The 21,976-nt window shown below is 37.6% G+C and overlaps 1 protein-coding gene across 1 annotated transcript in view; it reads right to left on the bottom strand.

Annotated features, from left to right (window-relative positions):
- The window catches only part of MRE11 (MRE11 homolog, double strand break repair nuclease), a 72,716-nt gene that overhangs the window by 13,681 nt on the left and 37,059 nt on the right, over positions 1–21,976 (bottom strand). The window contains exons 11-16 of the mRNA XM_032640991.1: positions 21,720–21,846; positions 19,064–19,164; positions 17,654–17,827; positions 11,833–11,889; positions 4,597–4,816; positions 3,600–3,683 (exon numbers count right to left, since the gene is read on the bottom strand). Coding sequence (XP_032496882.1) covers positions 3,600–3,683; positions 4,597–4,816; positions 11,833–11,889; positions 17,654–17,827; positions 19,064–19,164; positions 21,720–21,846 — 763 coding nt within the window. The remainder of the gene's footprint in view (positions 1–3,599; positions 3,684–4,596; positions 4,817–11,832; positions 11,890–17,653; positions 17,828–19,063; positions 19,165–21,719; positions 21,847–21,976) is intronic.

Genomic DNA, 21,976 nt, shown 5'->3' with positions numbered 1-21,976 from the left:
CAAATTTAGACTGATTTATAGAAACATCCATTATCATGAGTTAATTGTAAACACTGTCACTAATACTAACAGCAGCAGTCATTTATTGGATTCTTTCTAAGTGCTGTGCTCAGTAATGGTTATGCATAGCTCATTTAACACTTAAAACTACTCTGGGAAGTTAGTACTCCTCCTCCAGTGGGAGGACACAGTGAATAGGTCATACATTTATTTAATTGAAGTCTTAGAAGGAAAGAAAAAGAATAGCACAGAGGTAATATCTGAAGGGATAAGAGCAAAGGATTTCTAGAAATGATAAAAGGCACCAATTCACAGTTTCATGAAACCCCATAAATCCTAAGCAGGATAAAAAGAATCCCATATCTAGATTCATCATAGTGAAAGTACAGAACACCAGAGACGGCCAGCCGGAGGAGAAACAGACTACTTTAAATAAAGCAACAAGCTAAACTAAGAGCTGATTTCTTTTTTTTTTTGCGGTACGTGGGCCTCTCACTGTTGTGGCCTCTCCCGCTGCGGAGCACAGGCTCCAGACGCGCAGGCTCAGCGGCCATGGCTCACGGGCCCAGCCGCTCCGCAGCATGTGGGATCTTCCCAGACCGGGGCACGAACCCGTGTCCCCTGCATCGGCAGGCAGACTCTCAACCACTGTGCCACCAGGCAAGCCCAATAGCTGATTTCTTAATGACAACAATGGAAACCTGAAGACTCAATCTGACTGATTAATTCTGCCCACTGGTGTCAAGGAAAGTTTCACATAGAACAACAAAGCCATGATGAGAAAAGGCAGTTTGGGCTAAGGTAAAGGCAGGTAATTTACAAAGTCTATGCCTGTGTGTTGCACGCTGACCAACTTTTGGTAGTTTAACATGGACATGTTCATATTTTACTCACAACCCTTTTCTAACTCCCTCTGTTTTCTCTTTTTTTATAATATATATATATATATAAACATTTCACAAAAGCCTACTATGTGCCAGGCTTTTGGCTTTCCTTTTTTTTTTTTTTTTTTGGCTGTACTGAGAGGCCTGCAGGATCTTAGTTCCCCAGCCAGGGATTGAAGCCGGGCCCTTGGTGGAGTCCTAACCACTGGACCCCCAGGGAATTCCAAGGCTTTTTGCTTTTAATCCCCAGAGTAATCCAATATGGCAAGATTATTCCCAATGCACACGTAAACAAACTAGGAGAGTGAGTGACTTGTCCAAAGTCACAAAGCTTTTTACACGTTGAACTCATCCCAGATCGTTTACTGTGCTGCCTTTTTTCACTTCCTTTTCCCTTCTCTGCTTTTATCTTACATCTTCCAAGAATGTCACAGCATCTTTCTAAATGCCATTTTCTAAACGGCAACAGAGACAATAAACTTCTAAAGTCAAAAGATAAGGATCTCAGCTGGCCCTACTCAAGTACTGAATAATCCTTCAATAAAAACACAGCAGCATGGAGCTTCCTTGGTGGCACAGTGGTTGAGAGTCCGCCTGCCGATGCAGGGGACGCGGGTTCGTGCCCCGGTCTGGGAAGATCCCACATGCCGCGGAGCGGCTGGGCCCGTGAGCCATGGCCGCTGAGCCTGTGCGTCCGGAGCCTGTGCTCCGCAACGGGAGAGGCCACAACAGTGAGAGGCCCGCGTACCGCAAAAAAACAAAACAAAACAACAACAATAAAATAACAGCAGAACTTTTGATAAGAAGGTTCTTTAAGAATCATTTAATAGAGCTGATGTTTTTATCCTTTCTCCAATGTCAACTGCCATCCAGAAAATATTGAAAATTTCCTCTGATGGAGTCACAACTCACTTCCTTCTGAGGCACCTTACACCATCTTTATGTTGGTTGATAGATTATTCCGTATAATGCAAAGACTTCTCTACTGAGAGCCAGTAGCTCAACCTCTAATCTTCTCTTGCTCTGGAAACTAACAGTAGAGTGGTTACCTACTCATTCTGAAGGTCAGAGAATGTGGGATCAACTCAAGTTCTAGAATTTACTAGTTGTGAGACCTTGGGTAAGTTGCCTGTCTTTTTTCAAAGCCTCAGATCCCTTTTCTGTAAAACAGAGAAATAATAAGTGCCTATCCCACTGAGCTGTTGAGAGGCCTGCAGTAATCGTCACATAAGTATTAGCTATTATTAGTACTATTAGTGGTTTTATCAATCTAGGGCAAATTACTTAGCTCAATTCCCTCATCTATAAAAGAGGGAGTAGGTGAAATTGTTCTTAAGCCTTCCAGGTCCACTTTATCACATAATAAACTTAAATCTGTGTGTGATTAGCTTTTCCATCTATCCTCATTGGGTTGGAAGTTCTTAACCTGGAGCCCATGGATAGGCTTCATGGGGGTCCCTGAGCCCTTTGAAATGGCACGCAATTGCATATGGGTACTTATTTAAAGATAGGAGACATAGCTTTCAGAATCCATAACTTAAAATGGATTTAAAACCACTGTCTTTAGAACTATACAAATCAAATCTATCCGATCTTTGATATAACAGAACTTAATTTCTGTAAAGACTTGAATTTTTCCCAGGTTAGATATCACAAGTTCCTTCTATCAAATTTTTTATATTATATGGTTTCTCTTCTGAATGATCATATAAAGTTGACATCTTTCTTGGAATACGGTTTCAAAAGATGAGCACAGTATTCTTGGCATGATACATCCAATCAGTACGAGGGAGAACTTCCTTGCTGCCAAGAAGCATTACTTCTATTAATAGTGCTTAAGGCACCATTAGATTTGGACAGTTAGATCAACCTGCACAACCTTAGTGACCTAAGTCTTTCTTACTTGGTTCCCTACTAATATCATATACTTCTCTGTGCAGCTGTTCTTTTGGACATAAATACAGTTTATATTTACCCTTGATAAATTTCATCTTGTGAGATTTAATCCAACTCTCCAATCTGTCAAAATTTAATCTCAAATAATAAGATAATATAAATAAAATACATATGGATATACTCTGAATGGTAGGGAGAAAAATATATCACCACCTATTTTAACATATATTTTAAATCTGACTTACAACTTACAACACAGATCTGACTTACAACTTCCTCTGATCTCATAAACTGTAATATTAAAAATAGTTTATTAAATTTCTATATTAAATTATTACTAAAATAGTTTATAAAAATAGGTTCCCTTAGTTTGAGGCTAATTTTTAGACCACAGCAACATACACAAAATCAATTCAAAGAATCCTAACTATAACTTCCCTTAAATGCAGCTCACATGACTCTATACTAACAGTAGAGATGGACAAAAGCAGCATGAGGAAAGAAAGTTTACAGTACATTAAGGAGCAGTTCCTTCTCTCTTAATCATTGTTGATACGCTGACCAACTGCCTTTTCCACGTCCTAGTGATCCCACTATAAAAGGGAAATAACCAAATTTGTCTAAAGTGGGATATAAAAATTAATTTTTAGAGCCCACCCTCTTCAATAGCCTCCATGAATGGCAAAGGTCTTTTAAATCAGCATAATTTATCCTGTGATTCAACACAAACCAGTAAGGTTTACTCATGGGCTTTCCTGAGTCTTCCTGTGTTGGAATTTATAAGTACCTGCTAGGTGATCTTTTGCAGTCTATACTCACCATCTATAATAGACATATTTCTAGATGTTGACATAGTGGCCTTTGAACTTCTGCCTCGAGTAGAAGTCTCCAGAGCAGCGCCTGCTGTTAGAATAATGAGCGGTCAGTATACCAGTCCATCAGTGGCTAAGGTTTTTTTGGTTTTTTTAAAAAAACACCACTAAATAAAGTTATGTCAAAACATAGTCTATGTGTAAAATGTCAAAGATATATATAAGAAGAAACATCTAGCGTCTGATCAATCAATTTTCAGAGACTATTCTTAGGCCGCACTTGGTTCATATTGTTCCAATTACAATGTAAGGAAAAAATTTATAAATGTAAGGATAATGAAAACATTTATCACTAGAAGATGGGGATTTCTCTCCTGGGAGATTTTTAACTAAAGTACTACCTACTTTAACAGCTTAAAATTCCGACAGATAAATAGTTAATAGAAAAATAATTTAAAACTCTTCCTAGGGATGGATTTCTATAATGCATCAGGAAGTCACTGGATGACTATCTTCTATTATTTGGCCTATTCAATGACAATAGTATCACATTAGACACAATGATGGCAATTAATTTAATGATTGCTTTAAAAAATCAAATTGTGTAGGGGCAGTTTTCAAAAATAATAATTTTTATAATCTGGAGTTTTCTTCCTGCTGTTAGTGGGCATTAGCTAGACATTTTCCTTAAGTGTTTGCCTCACTATTACTTTGTACATGGGAGAGTAAACATGTCTATTAAATGTTTCCAATGTGTGAGAGGCACTATGGAATTCTTTAAAAAAAGAACGTGTTAAGAACTATTCAAACTATATGTGCATGTGGCCATTCAGAATTTATTTACGTGAAATGTACATGTTGGAACTACATTAAAGACCATTTTAATGCATTGTAAAAATAAATTTTTAAAGGACTGTGTAACTCAATTCTGCCAATATGAACACAATTCTGAATTTCCCACACAACTGCCAAGTGTGACTGTGTAAGAAAGACTCAGTGCTAACCTCTTCCTCTCTGAGATCCTCCTCTTGACACTGGATTCTGCCCTCTTCCTCCTCTCCGGCCTCTTCCTTGGCCTCTTCCTTTGTTGGCTGCTGCTGTGATGCTGTCATCAGAGTCATCAGCCATCTGTTCTGCCCAATCTATACTCATAAGGTCATCAGCACTAAAGGCGGAAGCAGCTTCCTCTGACTGAGATCTGAGGGCTCTGGCCCTACTCATGGCCTAAGAGGGATGACAAGAGGAAAATACACATCAGTAGACAATGCAGCAGCTTAAAAGTCATTAATCCAGTCACTCAGATGGACATTTCAAATTGCCAAACTGTCTAAACTATTATTTTTCACTAATCATGCTAAAACATGTAAAACAGGAGAAGCTCCCTCCCCCATCAATCAAATTCAGTGCCTACGATTTGTTAGATCAATTTACAATACTACCGATACCTGTAAAATGAGACCTTTTGAAAATGTGTATCGGGAACCATAAAATTTCACAGAATCAAAAGTTTCAGAACTGGGAGGAATGTTGGCAACCGCCCCTAACGCAACACCGCCATTTGTAAGAGACTGTCATCATTTGAGCTACTTTGTACAATGGGCTCTTGATAAATAATAAGAAAAAAAAACTGGAGGTCAGTGGGGAGCTGGAGGCTGCCGTGGGCAGCCGGGACACGTGGCTTGGCCGTAACCCCGTCCGGGGCCTGGTGGGACCGCAAGGGCCCATGGCCGAGCCAGCTCCGTTACCTCTGACTTACAAGGATGTGGCCGTTTATTTCTCCGAGGAAGAATGGCGGAATCTAGAGGCACGGCAGAAGGAGCTTTACAAGCAAGTAATGAGAACCAATTATGAGATTCTTGTTTCTCTAGTGAAGAACCAATTAAAGTAACTGAATCTACAGAGAAAGAAAAATAATCTTGTGTCATGAACCCCATGCCACCCAAAAAGAATGTTCCAAGCATCAAGATCACATGGATGTGGACTTCCCTGGTGGCGCAGTGGTTAAGATTCTGCCTGCCAATGCAGGGGACACGGGTTCAAGCCCTGGAAGATCCCACATGCTGCGGAGCAACTAAGCCCATGAGCCACAACTACTGAAGCCCACTCACCACAACTATTGGAGCCCACGCACCTAGAGCCTGTTCTCCATAACAAGAGAAGCCACCACAATGAGAAGCCTGCGCACAACAGTGAAGAGTAGTCCCTGCTTGATGCAACTAGAGAAAATCCACATGCGGCAATGAAGACCCAACAAAAGATCAAATGGATACGAAGTGGTGTATTAGTGTGGGTTTGGTTTGCATTTCCTTCGTGGCTAATCATGTTGAGCATCTTTTCATTTGTGTATCTTTTAGGAGAAATGTCTATTCAAATAGTTTGCCCATTTTTGAAGTGGGCTATTTGTCTTTTTATTGTTGGGTTATAAGTGTTCTCTATTTGTTCTGAATATCGAACCCTTATCAGATATATGATTTGCAGATATTTTCTCCGTTTCTTGGGTTGTCTGTTCCCTTTTTGATGGTGTCCTTTGATGCACAAAAGTTTTTAAGTTTTGATGAATTCCAGTTTATTTTTTCTTTTGTTGCTTGAGCTTTTGGTGTCATATCTAAGAAGCCATTGCCTAATCCAGAGTCACAAAGATCCACTCTTATATTTTCTTCTAAGAGTTTTATGGTTTTAATGCGTATATTTAGGTCTTTGATCCTTTTTTTTCCTTTCTTTGATCCATTTTGAGCTAATTTTTTTATACTGTGTGATATAAGGATCCAGCCTCTTTTGCATATGGATATCCAGTTGTCCCTACACCATTTGTTGAAAAGACTGTTCTTTCCCCCATTGAATTATCTTGGCACCCTTCTGGAAAACCAATTAACCATAAATGTCAGAGTTTATTTCTGGATTCTTGATTCTGTTTCATGGATCTACTTGTCTAGCCTTATCCCAGTACCACACTGTTTTAATTACCATTGCTTTAGGATCAGTTTGTCAATTTCTGCCAAAAAAAAAAAAAGGCAGATGGGGTTTGGGGATTACTGTCATCTAAACAGTACTAAGTCTTCCAATTCATGAACATGGGATATCATTTCATTTATTTAGTACTTTTTTTTTAGGACTTTAAAAATTACTTTCAGCAACATTTTATGATTTTTATTGTGCAAGTCTTATGTTTCATTTATTGGGTTTATTCCTAGGTATTTTACTCTTTTTGATGTTCTTATAAATGGACTTGTTTTCTTAATTTTTTTTTGAAAAATAGTTTTATTTTAAAAGATGCTGAGAGTTCAACCCAGATGAAGACTGAGAATAGGTGTATGGATTTATATTTTTAAATTAATTTTTGTTGGAGTATAGTTGCTTTACAATGTTGTGTTAGTTTCTGCTGTACAGCAAAGTGAATCAGTTATACATATACATATATCCCCTCTGTTTTAGATTTCCTTCCCATTTAGGTCACCAAAGAGCATTGAGTAGAGCTCCCTGTGTTATACAGTAGGTTTTCATTAGTTATCTATTTTATATATAGTGGTGTATATATGTCAATCCTAATCTCCCAATTCATCTCACTCTCCCTTCCCCCCCTTGGTATCCATATGTTTGTTCTCTACATCTATGTCTCTATTTCTGCTTTGCAAATAAGTTCACCTGTACCATTTTTCTAGATTCCACATATAAGCGATATTATATGATATTTGTTTTAGGTGTATGGATTTAAATAAAAGATAGTGATTCCTTTTTTCATGAAACTAAAAAAAAAGAAAAGAAAAAAGAAAAAAACTCACCAAAAATAGCTGCTATCTCTGGGTGATGAAATTTTAGGGTGCTTTTTGTTTTCTTCATTATTATTGAATATTTCAAATTTGCTACAATGTACGTTTTCTAAAATATTACTTTTGTAATCAGAAAAACACAAGCAATAATCTCTTACAAATATATAGTAAAAAGAATTAGGTAGAACAAAACAATTGAACGCCTGGAAAATAATAAAAATGTGAGGGCCAAGATTTTAACTTAATAAATTTTAATTTGATAAGAAACTGTCTAGAAAAGACAAGTTTGAGACTTAATGAAATATCCTAACTCTGAAATGAATATAGATTTTCTGATTAAAAACAGAATAAGAGCAATACTGCCCTGATCTCTTCCTTTAAACCTATCAAAATGTAACAAGGAGAACAAAAATTTTTTAAATACCTTTTTGAATAAAATTAGAAAATTGCTCCACCCACAAAACACAAAACCTAGGAGAAAGAGTTAATGGGTATAGTGAATATTTGGCCTGGCTAAGGGAGAAAGTTGAGAAGAGTTTCAGACAGTGTAGAGAGCTCCAAAATTGATCTACCCGTGCCAAGAGGCCATGACAACAGTCTCTCTTGCTTGGAATGACTAGTTCTGGGTCTAAGAATAGGCATCTAGAGCTTTTCTAAGCTCTGTGTGGTGCCATGAAATATGGAGAGACAGGGCTAGATGAGGAGATAAGCACACAGCAGGCAGGGCAGAAGCAGGAGTGCAGCGGGTGGGGAGAGGCGGAGGTAACCCAGCTTCACGCTGATGAACTTGCTGAAGTGAAACAACAGCTAAGTCACTACGGGAACGGCTCAACATGGCATTACAACTCCAAAAGAACAAAACTTTAGGGAATACAACCAAAAAGATACAAAGAAAAAATAGTTGAAAAAGATTTCAATTCATCTTTCTTGTCCCAGATGAAGTACAGTCAGTCCTCATAATTTTCAGACTCCGTATATGCAAATTCACCTACTTGCCAAAATTTATTTCTAACTCCTGATGCGTTTGTGATCATTCATGGACACGTGCAGAGAGGTGCAAATTCTGAATCGCCTGACACACACCTTCCCAGATGAGGTCGAACGAGGCGACACTGAGCCTTCTTTAAACGAGTATCCTTTTCACAGTACGTTTAGTGCCGTGTTCACAATTTTGTGCTTTCAGCTGGGGATTTTACTTTTAAAACGCCCCCCAGTGTAGTGCTGAAGCGCTGTCTAGGGTTCTTAAGTGCAAGAAGCTGTGATGTGCCTTATGGAGGAAACACATGTGTCATATATGCTTCATTAAGGCATGCACTGAATGGGCCACAAGTTCAATGCTAATGAATCAATGATATATATTGAGTAAGGTCTTAAAACAGAAACACACATGGAAAGGGTTATGTATTAATCAGTTAACAAAAATGTTGTAACCAGTGGCTGGCAGGAACCTATTCCTATATTTCCCCTCGGAGCAACAGTTCAGTGTTCACTCAGTGTTTACAGTGACTTTACAGAACACAACTACCATGAATAACAAGAACCAGCTCTACATTAAAAAATATATATACAGGGACTTCCCTGGTGGCACAGTGGTTAAGAATCTGCCTGCCAATGCAGGGGACACGGGTTTAAGCCCTGGTCCGGGAAGATCCCACATGCCGCGGAGCAACTAAGCCCGTGCACCACAACTACTGAGCCTGCACTCTAGAGCCCATGAGCCACAACTACTGAGCCCACGTGCCACAAGCACTGAAGCCCGTGCGCCTAGAGCCTGTGCTCCACAACAAGAGAAGCCACCACAATGAAAAGCCCGCGCACCACAAGGAAGAGTAGCCCCCGCTCGCTGCAACTAGAGAAAGCCCGCGCACAGCAACGAAGACCCAATGCAGCCAAAAATAAATTTATAAAATAAAATAAAAAATATATGTATTTAAAAGAAAAACGGAAACCTAAATTACATAATAAGGTAGATCTAGCTGATACATGTTGAACTCTGTACTCTGAAAATAAACAATATACTTCTTTTCAAGACCCCATGAAATGTTTTAACCGATATATAATGGGATGCTAAGAAAAACATCAATCCTAAATAGTAAAAAGAATATTATCATACTTTCTAATCACAATGCAATAAAATTAGAAATTAATAAGACAAAAGCCTGGACTCCAAACTGCAAAACAAAACAAAAATTGTAGAATACCTAGAAAATGATAATAAAAATACTGCATATCAGAACACATGGAACAATTTTAAAATGAATTGTTAAATTAAAGCAAAGAAAGGAGAATGGAGGGAAAAAAAGATGTAAGGAAAATTAAAAGAATTGTGGTAAAACACTTTGCTCAATTCTAAGTAATTTGGAAAATAAATGACCTAAACTGAATCAAAAAAAGACAGACAGTCTCAACAGACTAATTAACAACATTTTGAGAAAATTCTTAAAAGAACTACGCTCCCGAAAAGGATCGCAACCAGAAAGTTTCACAGGTAAATTCTGCCAAATCTTCAAAGAATAGATGATTCCATGGCTATTTCAATAGGAACAGAGCATAAAGAAAGAAAGCTTTCAGCTGGTTTTTATAAAGCCAGCATAACATGGTACTGAAAACTGACAAAGGACTGCATGTACAAAAGGAAAATTACAGTATCTTACTCATGAATATCAAAGCAAACAAAAGGAATCCCGGGGCGCATGGAAAAACCAGTACACCTATTATCAGGGGCTTCACAAAGTGATACTAAGGTTGGGTCAAAAATAGGATAGAAAATAATATAATTCACCATATTAACAGAACACAGGAGGAAGAACCCTGCATGCTTATCTTCACAGATGCCAACAAAGCTCTTAATTCATTATCCATTCTGGATTTAAACAAACAAACAAAAAACTCTCAGGAACAAGTGGATACTTCTTTTATATAACAAAACGAGTGCTCTTATAAACCAATTAGAGAAAGACCAATGCCCTAGGCAAAAGAAAAAAATATTCTATGCAAAGAACATGATCAGGTGTTTCATATAACTTATAAACATAAAAATTACTCAGACTCACTAGTAATACAAGTAGTATGAGTTAAAAGCAACAGTAAGAAATAATTTCTCACCACTTAGATTTGTAAAGATCAAAAGATGTAGTAATATGTCATGGCCGGAAGGATGCAGGGAAATAAGCACTCCCTAATACTATCGGTCGGGAGAGGAACTGGTGTAACATATTTGGAGTGATTTGGCAGAATCTAGCAAAATTTAAAACACACATGCCTTTTTATGATTATTACTTCTTTGAATGAATTATCATCATTGCCAAATTTCATACTTCGCCTTTGTCTAAATACTACATCTTCACTTTAGCATCTCAAACATTATACTCAGATAATACTTCATCTTTCTGTACAACAGACTGCGGACTTTACTGATATCTTTGAACTACATTACTTCTATGAATTTAGCTCATGAGTGGAGGCATAGGGCCAATGGCAAGACAATGTTTCCATATACTTTTTGCGAGATTTAAAAATACACTACCCTAGTATTATTGCACTTTTTTGTAGTAATATATACGTAACATAAAAATTTACCATTTTAACCATTTTTAAGTGTGTATTTCAGTGGCATTAAGTACATTCACATTGTTGTACAACCACTGCCATCATCCATTGCCACAACTTTTTCATAATCCCAAACTGAAACTCCATACCCACTAAATAACCCTTCATTCCCTAACCACCTCCCCCAAACCCCGATAATCACTCTTCTACTTTCTGTCTGTATGAATTTGACTACTCTAGGTATCTCATGTAAGTGGAATCACATAGTATTTGTTCTTTTATGTCTGACTTACTTCACTTAGTATAATGTTTTGAAGGTTTATCCATGATATAGTATGTTCCATTCTATACTTCAATTTCATTCCTTTTAAGGCTAAAGAATATTCCAATGGATGTATGTATCACATCTTGTTTACCCATTCATCTTTTGATAGACTTTGGATCGTTACTACCTGTGAGCTATTGTAAATAATGTTATGAACATTGGTGTACAAATACATGTTCGAGTCCCTGCTTTCAATTTTTTTGGGTAAATACTCAGAAGTGGAATCACAAGATCATGTGGCAATTCTATGTTTAAAGTTTACATTATTTTATAATAGCAGCTGGGAATTATTTTCATTAAAAAGAGCTCTTCGGGCTACTATTCCTGCGCCTCCCCTCCATGCCTGCACCCACCACACACACATATGAGCAATTAAGTAAGTTTTCGACAAGAGCAAAAGGAAAAAAAAAAGAGAATATCAGCAAGCCGAATACTCGTAGGCCGAATTGGAATAAGTCAAAGGCAGCGGTCCTCAGCCAACCCCTGCTCAGTCCTATCCACCCAAAAGAGATCCTGTGGACTGACTACTCTAAATAAACCTACTAGTTATTCTGATTTAACAAGCTGACATATAATAAAGGAATTTTCAGAAAAATTACCTCTCGGACTTCATCATCTTCTTCATTCTTCTGTCTGCTTTCTCTGAAACGACGTACCTGGATTGTAACAGAATAAATCACAAAAATGTTACAAACATGTCTGTTATGTAAATATAAAACTGATTAACTTATGTTTTCCATTACAACATAAAATTCAGAAATTCAAGTATAGTTTTGTTTCACACAAGATTAAAGAAGTCATATTCCCCCAGTGACTTACATTAAAAATTCAGAAATGTACTCTAAGAAAAACTGGCCCTAAGCAAAATGATATTACCTGCTGACCAAATGCTCCAAGTCATTGAGAAACAGCCTGTCGGACTGCAAAGGAAAAAATTCTAATGTCCTATGGGTGTTATAGTTCAGTAAAAGAGCTAAAAACAAAAACCTCTCTTTTAATAGGCTTGAATTATTACACTGCTCAAATCATTCTTGGGCACCTGGCTGCAAGTCATCCAGGAGGCTCTCTGAAATGGTATCTGAAGTGGGTGGGCCCCTGAAGATCCATTTTGCTAACAGTCAACCACCAAATGTTTGCTGTCTGCCAACCCTGGTCCTGGTGCCATGAAGGATACAAAGCTTCCTTTTTCACTAGTTCCTTATAATATAGTTATATAGCTATACAGCTCTTATAATATAGTTATGTAGCTAGAAAGAAACTCCATTTATTTAATAATTTACTCGGCACATATTTACTGAGCCAAGCTATGTGCCAGGTGCTATTGTAGGAACTGAGAATACAATAATGAACAAAATGGTCAAGAATTCTGCCCTCCATGGAGCTTACAATCAGTGTGCGTGTGTGTGTGTGTGTGTGTGTGTGTGTGTTACAAAATAAGAAACAAAATAAAAAATTATGTTGTATTTTACAAAGTGTACAGGATCAAGTTAATTTACAGCTAGACTGAGAAAGCTCCATCCTTACCTCTGAGGAGCCTCTGGCATTCCCAGGGCCAAATTATTTACTGATGGATTTCAACCCGCATGAGCAGTTAGACAGCGTGGTTTGATTATGCGACCAGAGAGGCATAAAAGACTCCCTGGAAACTTCTGCACAGATCTTGGTGCTCTGTCCCGGGTTTGCTGTGTGCATATAAGGACATGAGAAACAGACGCCTGGTATCTCTCAGATCCCTAATGCCTGCCTATACTCCTTCTCTTGCTGTACCGTTATCAGTTGCCTTTAAATAAAAACTTTAAGTGAGTATGTTCAGTGGAGTCTTATGAGTCCTTTCAAATATGTGAACCTGTGAAATCTTTGCAAAAGGTGTTAAGTGCTCAGAGAAAAGTAATGCAGGAAGAGGGACAGACAGTGCCGAGGAGAGGCTACAGGATGATCATCAAAGGCCTCACGGAGAAAGTAGCAAAGCAAGAAGGTAGCAAAGATTTTAAAAGATAGGGAATGAACCTTGAAAATAACTGGGGAAAATCATTCCAGTCAAAGGAAAGAATATATGCAAAGGCACCGGGGCAGAAGCATGGTATGTTTAAGAAACAGCAAGGAGGTCGCTGGGCTGGAGCAGACATGAGGATGAAGAAGTAACAGAAACCACATTGAGTAAGGCCTTGGGAGCAACTGTAAGGACTTTTGTTTTTAGGCAGGAGTGACTTCACCTAAACTATGTTAGGATCACCAACAGCTCAGCTGAGCTGAGGACAGAACAGAGTGTGGAGGAAAAGCACAGGCAGAAACAGGGAGACCAGTTTGGAGGCAACAGGAGTAATCTAGGTGAGAAATGGCCAGGCCTTGGACCACTGATAGAGATGAAGGTGGTGAGAAATAGTCACATTCTGTATATATTCTGAAGGTAGAGTTAAAGGATTTCCAGACAGGATATAGGTGACAGAAAAAGAGGAGTCAAGGATAACTTCAAGGTTTACCGCTTGAGCAAATGAAAGAATAATGCTTCCACTAGAACCCTACAGGTAGAGCAGGGGCTAAGGTTCATCAATTCAGACTGGGAATGTTGGAAGTTGGAGAGGTCTATTAAACATCTGAGTGGAAGGTCTAGCAGGGTGTTGGCTACATAAGTCTTGAGTTGAGAGGAGAGGTTTGGGCTAGACTTTTGAAAAGTCATCACCGGATGACAGTATTTAAAGCCAGGAAGCTGGGTGAGAATACAAAAGGAATATGTAGATGAAGAAGAGGTCCAAGGACTGAGTTCTGGAGACTCCAACTTAAGAGGCTGGAGAGGTGAGAGGAATCAACAGAGACTGAGAATACACAGACAATGAGCTGGGAAGAAAACCAGAAGAGTGTGGAGCCCTAAAAGCCAGTGGAAAAAAGGTTTTAAGAAGAGGTCAAGTGAGATTTAAGATGGAGAACGGACAATGGATTTAGCACTGGAGGTCACTGGTGCTTTGACAAGAGTAAATTCACTGGAAAGAGGGGGTCGAAACCCCTGAATAGATGGATTTAAGAGAAAAATGAAGGCGAAGAATCTGGGCAGCAAATACAGAAAACTCTGTGAAGCAATTCTGCTATAAAAGAGGAAAAAAGAAACAGAATAACAGCGAAAGGGAAATAGGATCTAGGCTCCAGAGTTTTGTTGAAAGAAATAGCAGCATGTTTGTTAAGATTCAGTAGAAGGGGAAGAATACAGGAATAATATTTTTTTTAAAAGACGGCACAGCATGTAACAGTGCTCGAGGTGGCATGTGATATATCAAAAGCACTGAGTCATTCACAGAAGAGAAATGAGCATCAGAGTAAAAATACCGAGCAGGCATTATGTGTCAGCGTACTGAGGGCTTACATGTATTCTTTTAATCCTCACAACAACCTTGAATGAGGTTCTATTATCCCCATTTCATAGATGAGGAAACTGAGGCACAGAGAGGTTAAATACTTCACTGACGGTTCCATAGCGAGTAAGGTCATCTGGTCTATAGTCCATACTCTTAGCCACCATGCTACAGACACACACCCCCACACACCCACACACACTCTCTCTCTCTCTCAAAAGTCATGATGTCACTCCAGGTGTGGATGATCATTTTGGGGAGTGGAGGGTGGGAAGGAGGGTTTGTTTGTTTTATTTATTTACTTTTTTAGAGCAGCTTGGGTTCACAGCAAAATTAAAAGGAAGGCACAGAGATTTCCCATATAGCCCTGTCCCATACATGCACAGCCTCCCCTATTAATATCAACATCCCCCACCAGAACTGTACAGTTGTTATAACTGATGAACCGATACTGACACTCCATACTCCATATCACCTAAACTCCTTAAGGTTCACTCTTGGTGGTGTACATTCTATGAGTTTGGACAAATGTATAATGACATGTATACATGTATAACCCACCATTACAGTTTGATACAGAGTAGTTTTACTGTTCTAAAAATCCTCTGTGAATCCACCTTTTCATCCCCTTATCCCATCTCTGCCCAACCACTGACAACCAGTGATTTCTGTACTATGTCCATAGTTTTACTTTTTCTAGAATGTTACATAGCAGGAATCATACATTAAGTTACTTTTTCAGATTGGCTTCTTTCAGTTGGTAATAGTCACTTAAGGTTCCTCCATGTCTTTTAATGGCTTGATAGGTCATTTCTTTTTAGCACAGAATAATATTCCCTTGTCTAGATGTTCCACAGTTTATTCATTTACCTACTGAAGTACATCTTTGTTGCTTCCAAGTTTTGGCAATTATGAATAAAGCTGCTATAAATACCATGTGCAGGTGTTTGTTTAGACATAAGTTTTCAACTCCTTTGGGTAGATACCTAGGAGCACGACTGCTGGAGAGTATGGGAAGAGTATGTTTACTTTTATAAGACACTGACAAACTGCCTTTCAAAGTGACTGCACCATTTTGCATTCCCACTCGCAATCTAAGAGTTCCTGCCGCAGCACATCCTCACCAGCATGTGGTGTTGTCGGTGTTCTGGAATTTGGCCGCTCTGACAGGTGTGTAGTGGCATATCTCCTTGCTTTAATTTGCATTTCCCTAATGACATAAGATGTCGAACATCTTTTCATATGCTTAGTTGCCAACTGACTACCTTCCTTGGTCTGGTAAGGTCTTTTGCCCATTTTTTAACTGGATTATTAAATTTTCTTACTGTTGAATTTTAAGAGTTTTTGTATATTTTAGATAATAATCCCTCATCAGATTTGTCTTTTGCAACTATCTTCTCCCAGTCTGTGGCGTGTCTTCTCATTCTCTTCACGTTATCTTTTGCAGAGCAAAAGTTTTTAATTTCAATGTAGTCTAGTTTATCAATTACTTGTTTCATGAATCGTGCTTTTGATGTTGAATCTAAAAAGTCATCACCATATACAAGGTCATCTAGGTTTTCTCCTACGTTATCTCCTAGGAGTTTTGCAGTTTTGCATTTTACATTTAGGGGGTATGGTCATGTTATATTTATGGCACTTGACTGACAAATCCACCCTTGCTAAAAATTTATGAATCTAACACATCCAGAGCCACAGAGCAAGTAGTTTTAGAGTGTGGATTATCTGCCTTCCCTGTCAAAGTATCTGGCATTTAATATTACTGGTTGTACATTAGTTGACACCGTAAGGCTTTAAAAGAATCATGTTAAATGACTAAAAGCACAAAAATAAAAGTAAAAGGGAATGAGTTTTAAAAATAACATTGTGTTCTTCTGTTCAGAGGGAATTTGGAAAATACAGGAAATGATCCCTTATAATCCCACTACCTGAGCATAACCACTGATAATGTTTGGAATATCTTCTTCCATTCTTTGCATACATGCACCCACTCACATATAAAATAAAAATAACTGGGATGACATTGTGCATAGTTTTACCACTTTGGAATTCTTTTCCCACTTAACACTGAAAATACTTTTGCATGTTCTTCAAAAGTGTAATTTTTAATAGCTGCATAGTATTCCATACTGTGTATGTGCCAACATTTATTTTACCAAAACATCTCCAACTTTTCCCCACTGCAGATAACACTGACATAAATTACTCCCCATTCTAAATCTCTATCTCATTATTGTCTTAGGAAAATCTCCCAGGGCTGAGTTAAAGGACAAATCTTAAGCTTCTTGACATGCTTAAGAAGGCAAAAATGCTTTTCATTGCAGCTGTTCAAACTCTGATACTCTTACCAGCAGAGTACTAAGTATCTTTCTCAAATTGTTGCCACTTTGATAGATAAAAAATACATTTAATTTGAGCTTCTTTGATTATCCTAGGTTAAATACCGGTTTCATATGCCTATTAGCCATTTATATTTCTTTTGTGAACCACCTATTCAGGTCCTCTGTTCATTATTCTATTGAAATGTTTAATATTCTTCTTAAGATTCATAAGAGCCCTTTAATGTAGTAAGAATATTAACCTTTTGCTCTGCCCACATACGAATATTTTCTCCATGTCAATACCTTCTCATTTTGTTTTTCGACAATTTGACATGCAAACATTTAAAAATTTTATGTAGTCAAATCTAAAGAGCTTTTCCTCTGCTTTTATGCTCAGAGGGACTGCATTTCCTAGATGAAATTCAAAATCTCAATCAAAACTTAATAAAAAATTGAGATAAGCAGACATTTTCACCCTATGAGGTTCATTTTAAAGCACTTTCATGATCTTTAAGAGAAGATACTAGCTATGGGCAACAAAACTAACATTCACTGGGTATCAATCATATTTGAGACTGTGTTCTAGACATTTATTAGACATTTTCTAATTTAATCCTCACTTTATGATCTCAATTTTATAGACGAGGAAACTAAACAAATCGTGAAGTTAGTGATTTACCAGAAAGAAACTTAGAGCTACTCTTAAGGAGAGACTATCTAAATAATAGATTTTCCACCCCAAATCAGTTACTCACCTCTTCATCGATTTTATCTTCTACGGCATCAGTATGACGTTCTTTAAGAAATCGCTGTGTTTTTTCCAACTGATATTTCACTAATTCCTCTATGGCATCTTTTTCTTCTTTGTCCACAAATTCTTGTACTGCTTCACCCATTCCCCTTTCTGTTAGAAGTGAGAGCTGCACGTTCTGTAAGAGACATATACATCACTGGATGCAGCATCTTCCTTACAAAACAATTCTGTATAAGCAAGGAAAATTACAGAATAATTTTGCCAGAGAAAAAGACAAAAAAGTCATCTAGTTATTGGAAGGAAAACACAGCAAAGCAAAATAAATCAATGGATGGTAATTAAGCCTACTGATAAATATTAAGGGCCAGAAAAAGCAAAGTAAAAACAAGAAACAGGAGTAGAGTACAGGACTTGTGAAAATGCAGAGGCCTGAGAGGCTGGGACACAGAGTCCAGAAATAGCAGCTGATGACTAAGAGAGCAGGTTAACCAGTGTGGTAGGCAGAAAAATGGCCCCTAAAGATGTCCACATCCTGATCTCTGGGACCTGTGAATACGTTACATGGCAAAGGAGAATTAAGGTTACAGATGGAATTAAGGTTGCTAACCAGCTGCTACAAAACTGGGAGATTATCAGGGACTATCCAGGTGGGCCCAGTGTAATCACAAGCATCCTTAAAATAGAAGAGGGAGGCCGAAGAAGGGAGTCACAGAGAAGTATCCGGGGAAATGACGGCCAGACAGATCCAGCGTTGCTTGCTTTGAAGATGGAAGAAGGGGGCCCGGAGCCAAGAAACACGGGTACCTCCAGAAGCTGGAGAAGATGAGGAAATGGAATCTTCCCTACAGCTTCCAGAAAGGAACACAGCCTTGACAACACCTCCAACAAAAACCAAGTTTTTGTCCAGTGAGACCAGTGTCTGGTTTCTGACCTACAAAACTGTAAGGTAATAAACCTGTGTTGTTTTAAACCACTAAGTTTGTGGACATTTATTCCAGCAGCTATAGGAAGCTAATACAACCAGAGGATCTCAAAGTGGCATATACCCACAAAAATAAGAATAGCTTCACCATCCAGTGGCTTATTAATAAAGTAACTCTGAAATTACATCCAGATGCAAGAAAATTAAATCCTGGATTCAGACTTAGGTAGTAGCGATAAAAAGAAAGAGGACAACAACACTGACAATAATAGACACAATAATAACAATATTAATGACTGACATTAATTAAGCACTTATTTTTCTTGATACGTAATAACTATAAATGAATGTAGTTGTCACCCTGCTTACTTCATGGGGACATTCTGAGGATTCATTTTGTTTAAACTATCAATTACACATATCTTAAATTAAAATCTGTTATTGTAAGATAGCCATTATCTACACTGAGAACTGTAACTAAGAAATTACCTTCTCTGCGGTTTGAAAATACTGTTTCACAAGGTCTTCTACCCTTAGAGTTGTTACTTCTGAAGGTTTTGTGATGAACTTCCCAAAGTTGATCTCTTCTCCTAGAAAAAAGAAGTCCATGAAAAAAAAAAAGTAGCAGTTTCTCTTTTAATGTTAAAGTGTCCAAACTCACTGAAGGTTGCTGTCAGTGAAGGAGGTATGGCTAAACTTTATCAACTGTCAGTTTGCTCAACCCAGTAAATTTTGAGGCAAAAACGTGTCATTTTTGCTAATATCTAGAGTCATTTCCCCAAAGTCTGTATTTCTTTTCCAAATCTCCAAGTAGTATGTCTCTTGGAGCTATTCTCACAGAGTGGTCCACAGATCTCTGGGAGTCCCCCATACTGGTTCAGGGGGCTTAAGGTCAAACGTACTTTCATAATAATACTAAGACGTTATTTATCTCTTCCACCGTATTGACATTTGCACCGATGATACAAAAGCAGTCGTGGGTAAAACTGCCGGTTCCTTGGGATGAGTCAAGGCAGTGTCTCTGAGCTCTACTGAGAGTCATCACTTTGTACTCACAGTTCAAAACAAGACAAAACAAAAAGCCAGTTTCACATAAGAATGTCCTTGATGAAACAGAAAAAATTATTAATTAAATCTTGGCCATTAAACACAAATCTTTTTAATATTCTGTGAGACAAATGGGAAGTAGGTTTAAAGCACATTTGCTTCATTCCTAGGCAGGATGGTTGTCTCAAAAAACAGCAGGTACGGAATAAAAAGAATACTGGGCAAGAAGTCAAAAAGCATAGGGTCCAGTAGGTGCTCTGCTCATAACCTTTGTCAGGGAAATGAATATTAACTGTCTAGCACGTGTGTGACCTGTGGAAAACACAATGATAAAATGACAGGATGCCGCCCATAATAGCAAATGATTACAATACAAGATGGTAAGTGCTACAACAGAGGTAAGAACAGAAAATATGACACACAGAGAAGAAATAAATTAATTCTTTTCAAAGAAGGCTGAAAATAACATGCAGATAGCAAACGCAGTTATCATTTGACTCAAGACTTGCACTGCAACTAAGAAGTCCGCATGCTGCAACTGAAGATCCTGCATGCTGCAACAAAGACCCCACGTGCCATGACTAAGACCTGGCACAGCCAAAAATAAAAACAAATAAATTAAAAAAAAAAAAAAAGACTTGCAGAATGAATAAGACTTACTAAGCAAAAAAGGAAAAAGAAAAAGTATTTTAGGCAGAGGGAAAAGTTTATGCAATGGCTAAGGGGGTAAAGAGGCACAAAGTTCAGTGTGCCTCTTACAAAGTGGTAAGGACAAGTGAATAGAAATCTTTTTTGAATTTCAAGACAGGAGAATTAATATTGCTTCATAAATATGATTACTATATTCTACTACGCCAGACACTATGTTAAGACCATTTACACACAGCATATCATCTAACCCTCACAACAATCCTGTGAGGCAGGCACAGTTATTATCCTGATTTTGTAGACAAGAAAACAAAACATCAGAGATTAAGTAATTTGCATGATGTCACACATGTAGTTAAAGTAGCAGAGCTGGCCAAAACAACAAACAATTTCATGCTTTCGATAAGATATACAAAAGGTCACCGTTTCCATTCAGCAATTAATGTTTAAACAAAAAAGGGATCATGAGAACAAAACTGACAATGGATGAAACTCAAGTAACATAAAGTACTAGGTTCTATACTCCACATTCTCACAAATGCTACACCCAAAAAATTCAAGGAATTGATAAGGATGGACAATTAAAGTAAATCACCATCAGTAAGTAACTAGCTAAAATTCATAGCATAAAAATATTCTCTGATATGGATTTTCCCCCCCTAAAACAGTATTCTATGAGCTCCATTTTAATATCCAAATGACAGTTTCAGGCTGAATTAACAGCACACACCATTGTGATCACAATTTCACTATGAAAAACAGAAGCTCATTAAATCGGGGTTAATAAAAATCAAGGTAGAGTACATGTAAACAAGGGCCATATTTTTCTATGAAAATTCTGACTCGATAGCTCTAAGGAGATGAGCCTCTGTATTTAAAAGGACCAATACTTCTTAAGAAGAAGCACTGCTTCAGTCAGATGACCTGTTTTTGATAAATGCTAAAATAAGGGCAATTCGTTTTTGTGAACTTTAATTGGAAATTAATTATCTGATCAATAGAAACATCAAACTTAAGCCCTTAAGTACATATCTTTTTAACCTTCTGGGACACCTCTTATTTCAAAAGACTGGAGTCTTCTTAAATCACTGTACACTGTAAAGCTGAAATATTTAGCCCTGCAAAATTTGAGAGTATGTTCTCTGAACATTGATAATGTATAGTAAATAGTAGATATTTAAACACTTTATCTCTAAAGTATGTTGTTAATCAGCAGCACGTCTTAAAAAAACTACAAAAGGCTTCATTTCTTTATTGATATCCACAAGTTTACAAATGATTTCTACCTAATTTTTAGAAGAGATTTAATTATTCCAATTATCAGTTTATTTGTCTGAGATATTAGAATCATAATAAAACATTTTCCATTATTGTTTTATACTTTTACTAGAGATTGATTTATGTGAAACCTGTAAGAGCATTTTTTAATTTGTAAAGATAACTAGCTTACCCGTGTCTTCCTTTTGTTCTCTACGCCTGAAAAAATGGATAACATCTTTTGGATTAGCTACCCGGTCCACAAATTTCTGGCTAAAGCGAAGAACACTGAACGGTTCAAAGCCTCCACTATAGTCCACCTGGAAATACAGAATAAGCTATGAAGGCTATGAAAAAACAGATCACCAATTTCAGTATTCATGTTTATGTATAATACTTTTAAGTTAATATGTTAATGTTCCACAATTCATTTTAAAGATCATGATGATG

Source organism: Phocoena sinus, chromosome 8 (assembly GCF_008692025.1).
Source record: "Phocoena sinus isolate mPhoSin1 chromosome 8, mPhoSin1.pri, whole genome shotgun sequence".
Classification (NCBI taxonomy): Eukaryota; Metazoa; Chordata; class Mammalia; order Artiodactyla; family Phocoenidae; genus Phocoena; species Phocoena sinus.
Note: the sequence above shows the minus strand (reverse complement) of the source record. Positions and strands in the feature narration are given on the sequence as shown.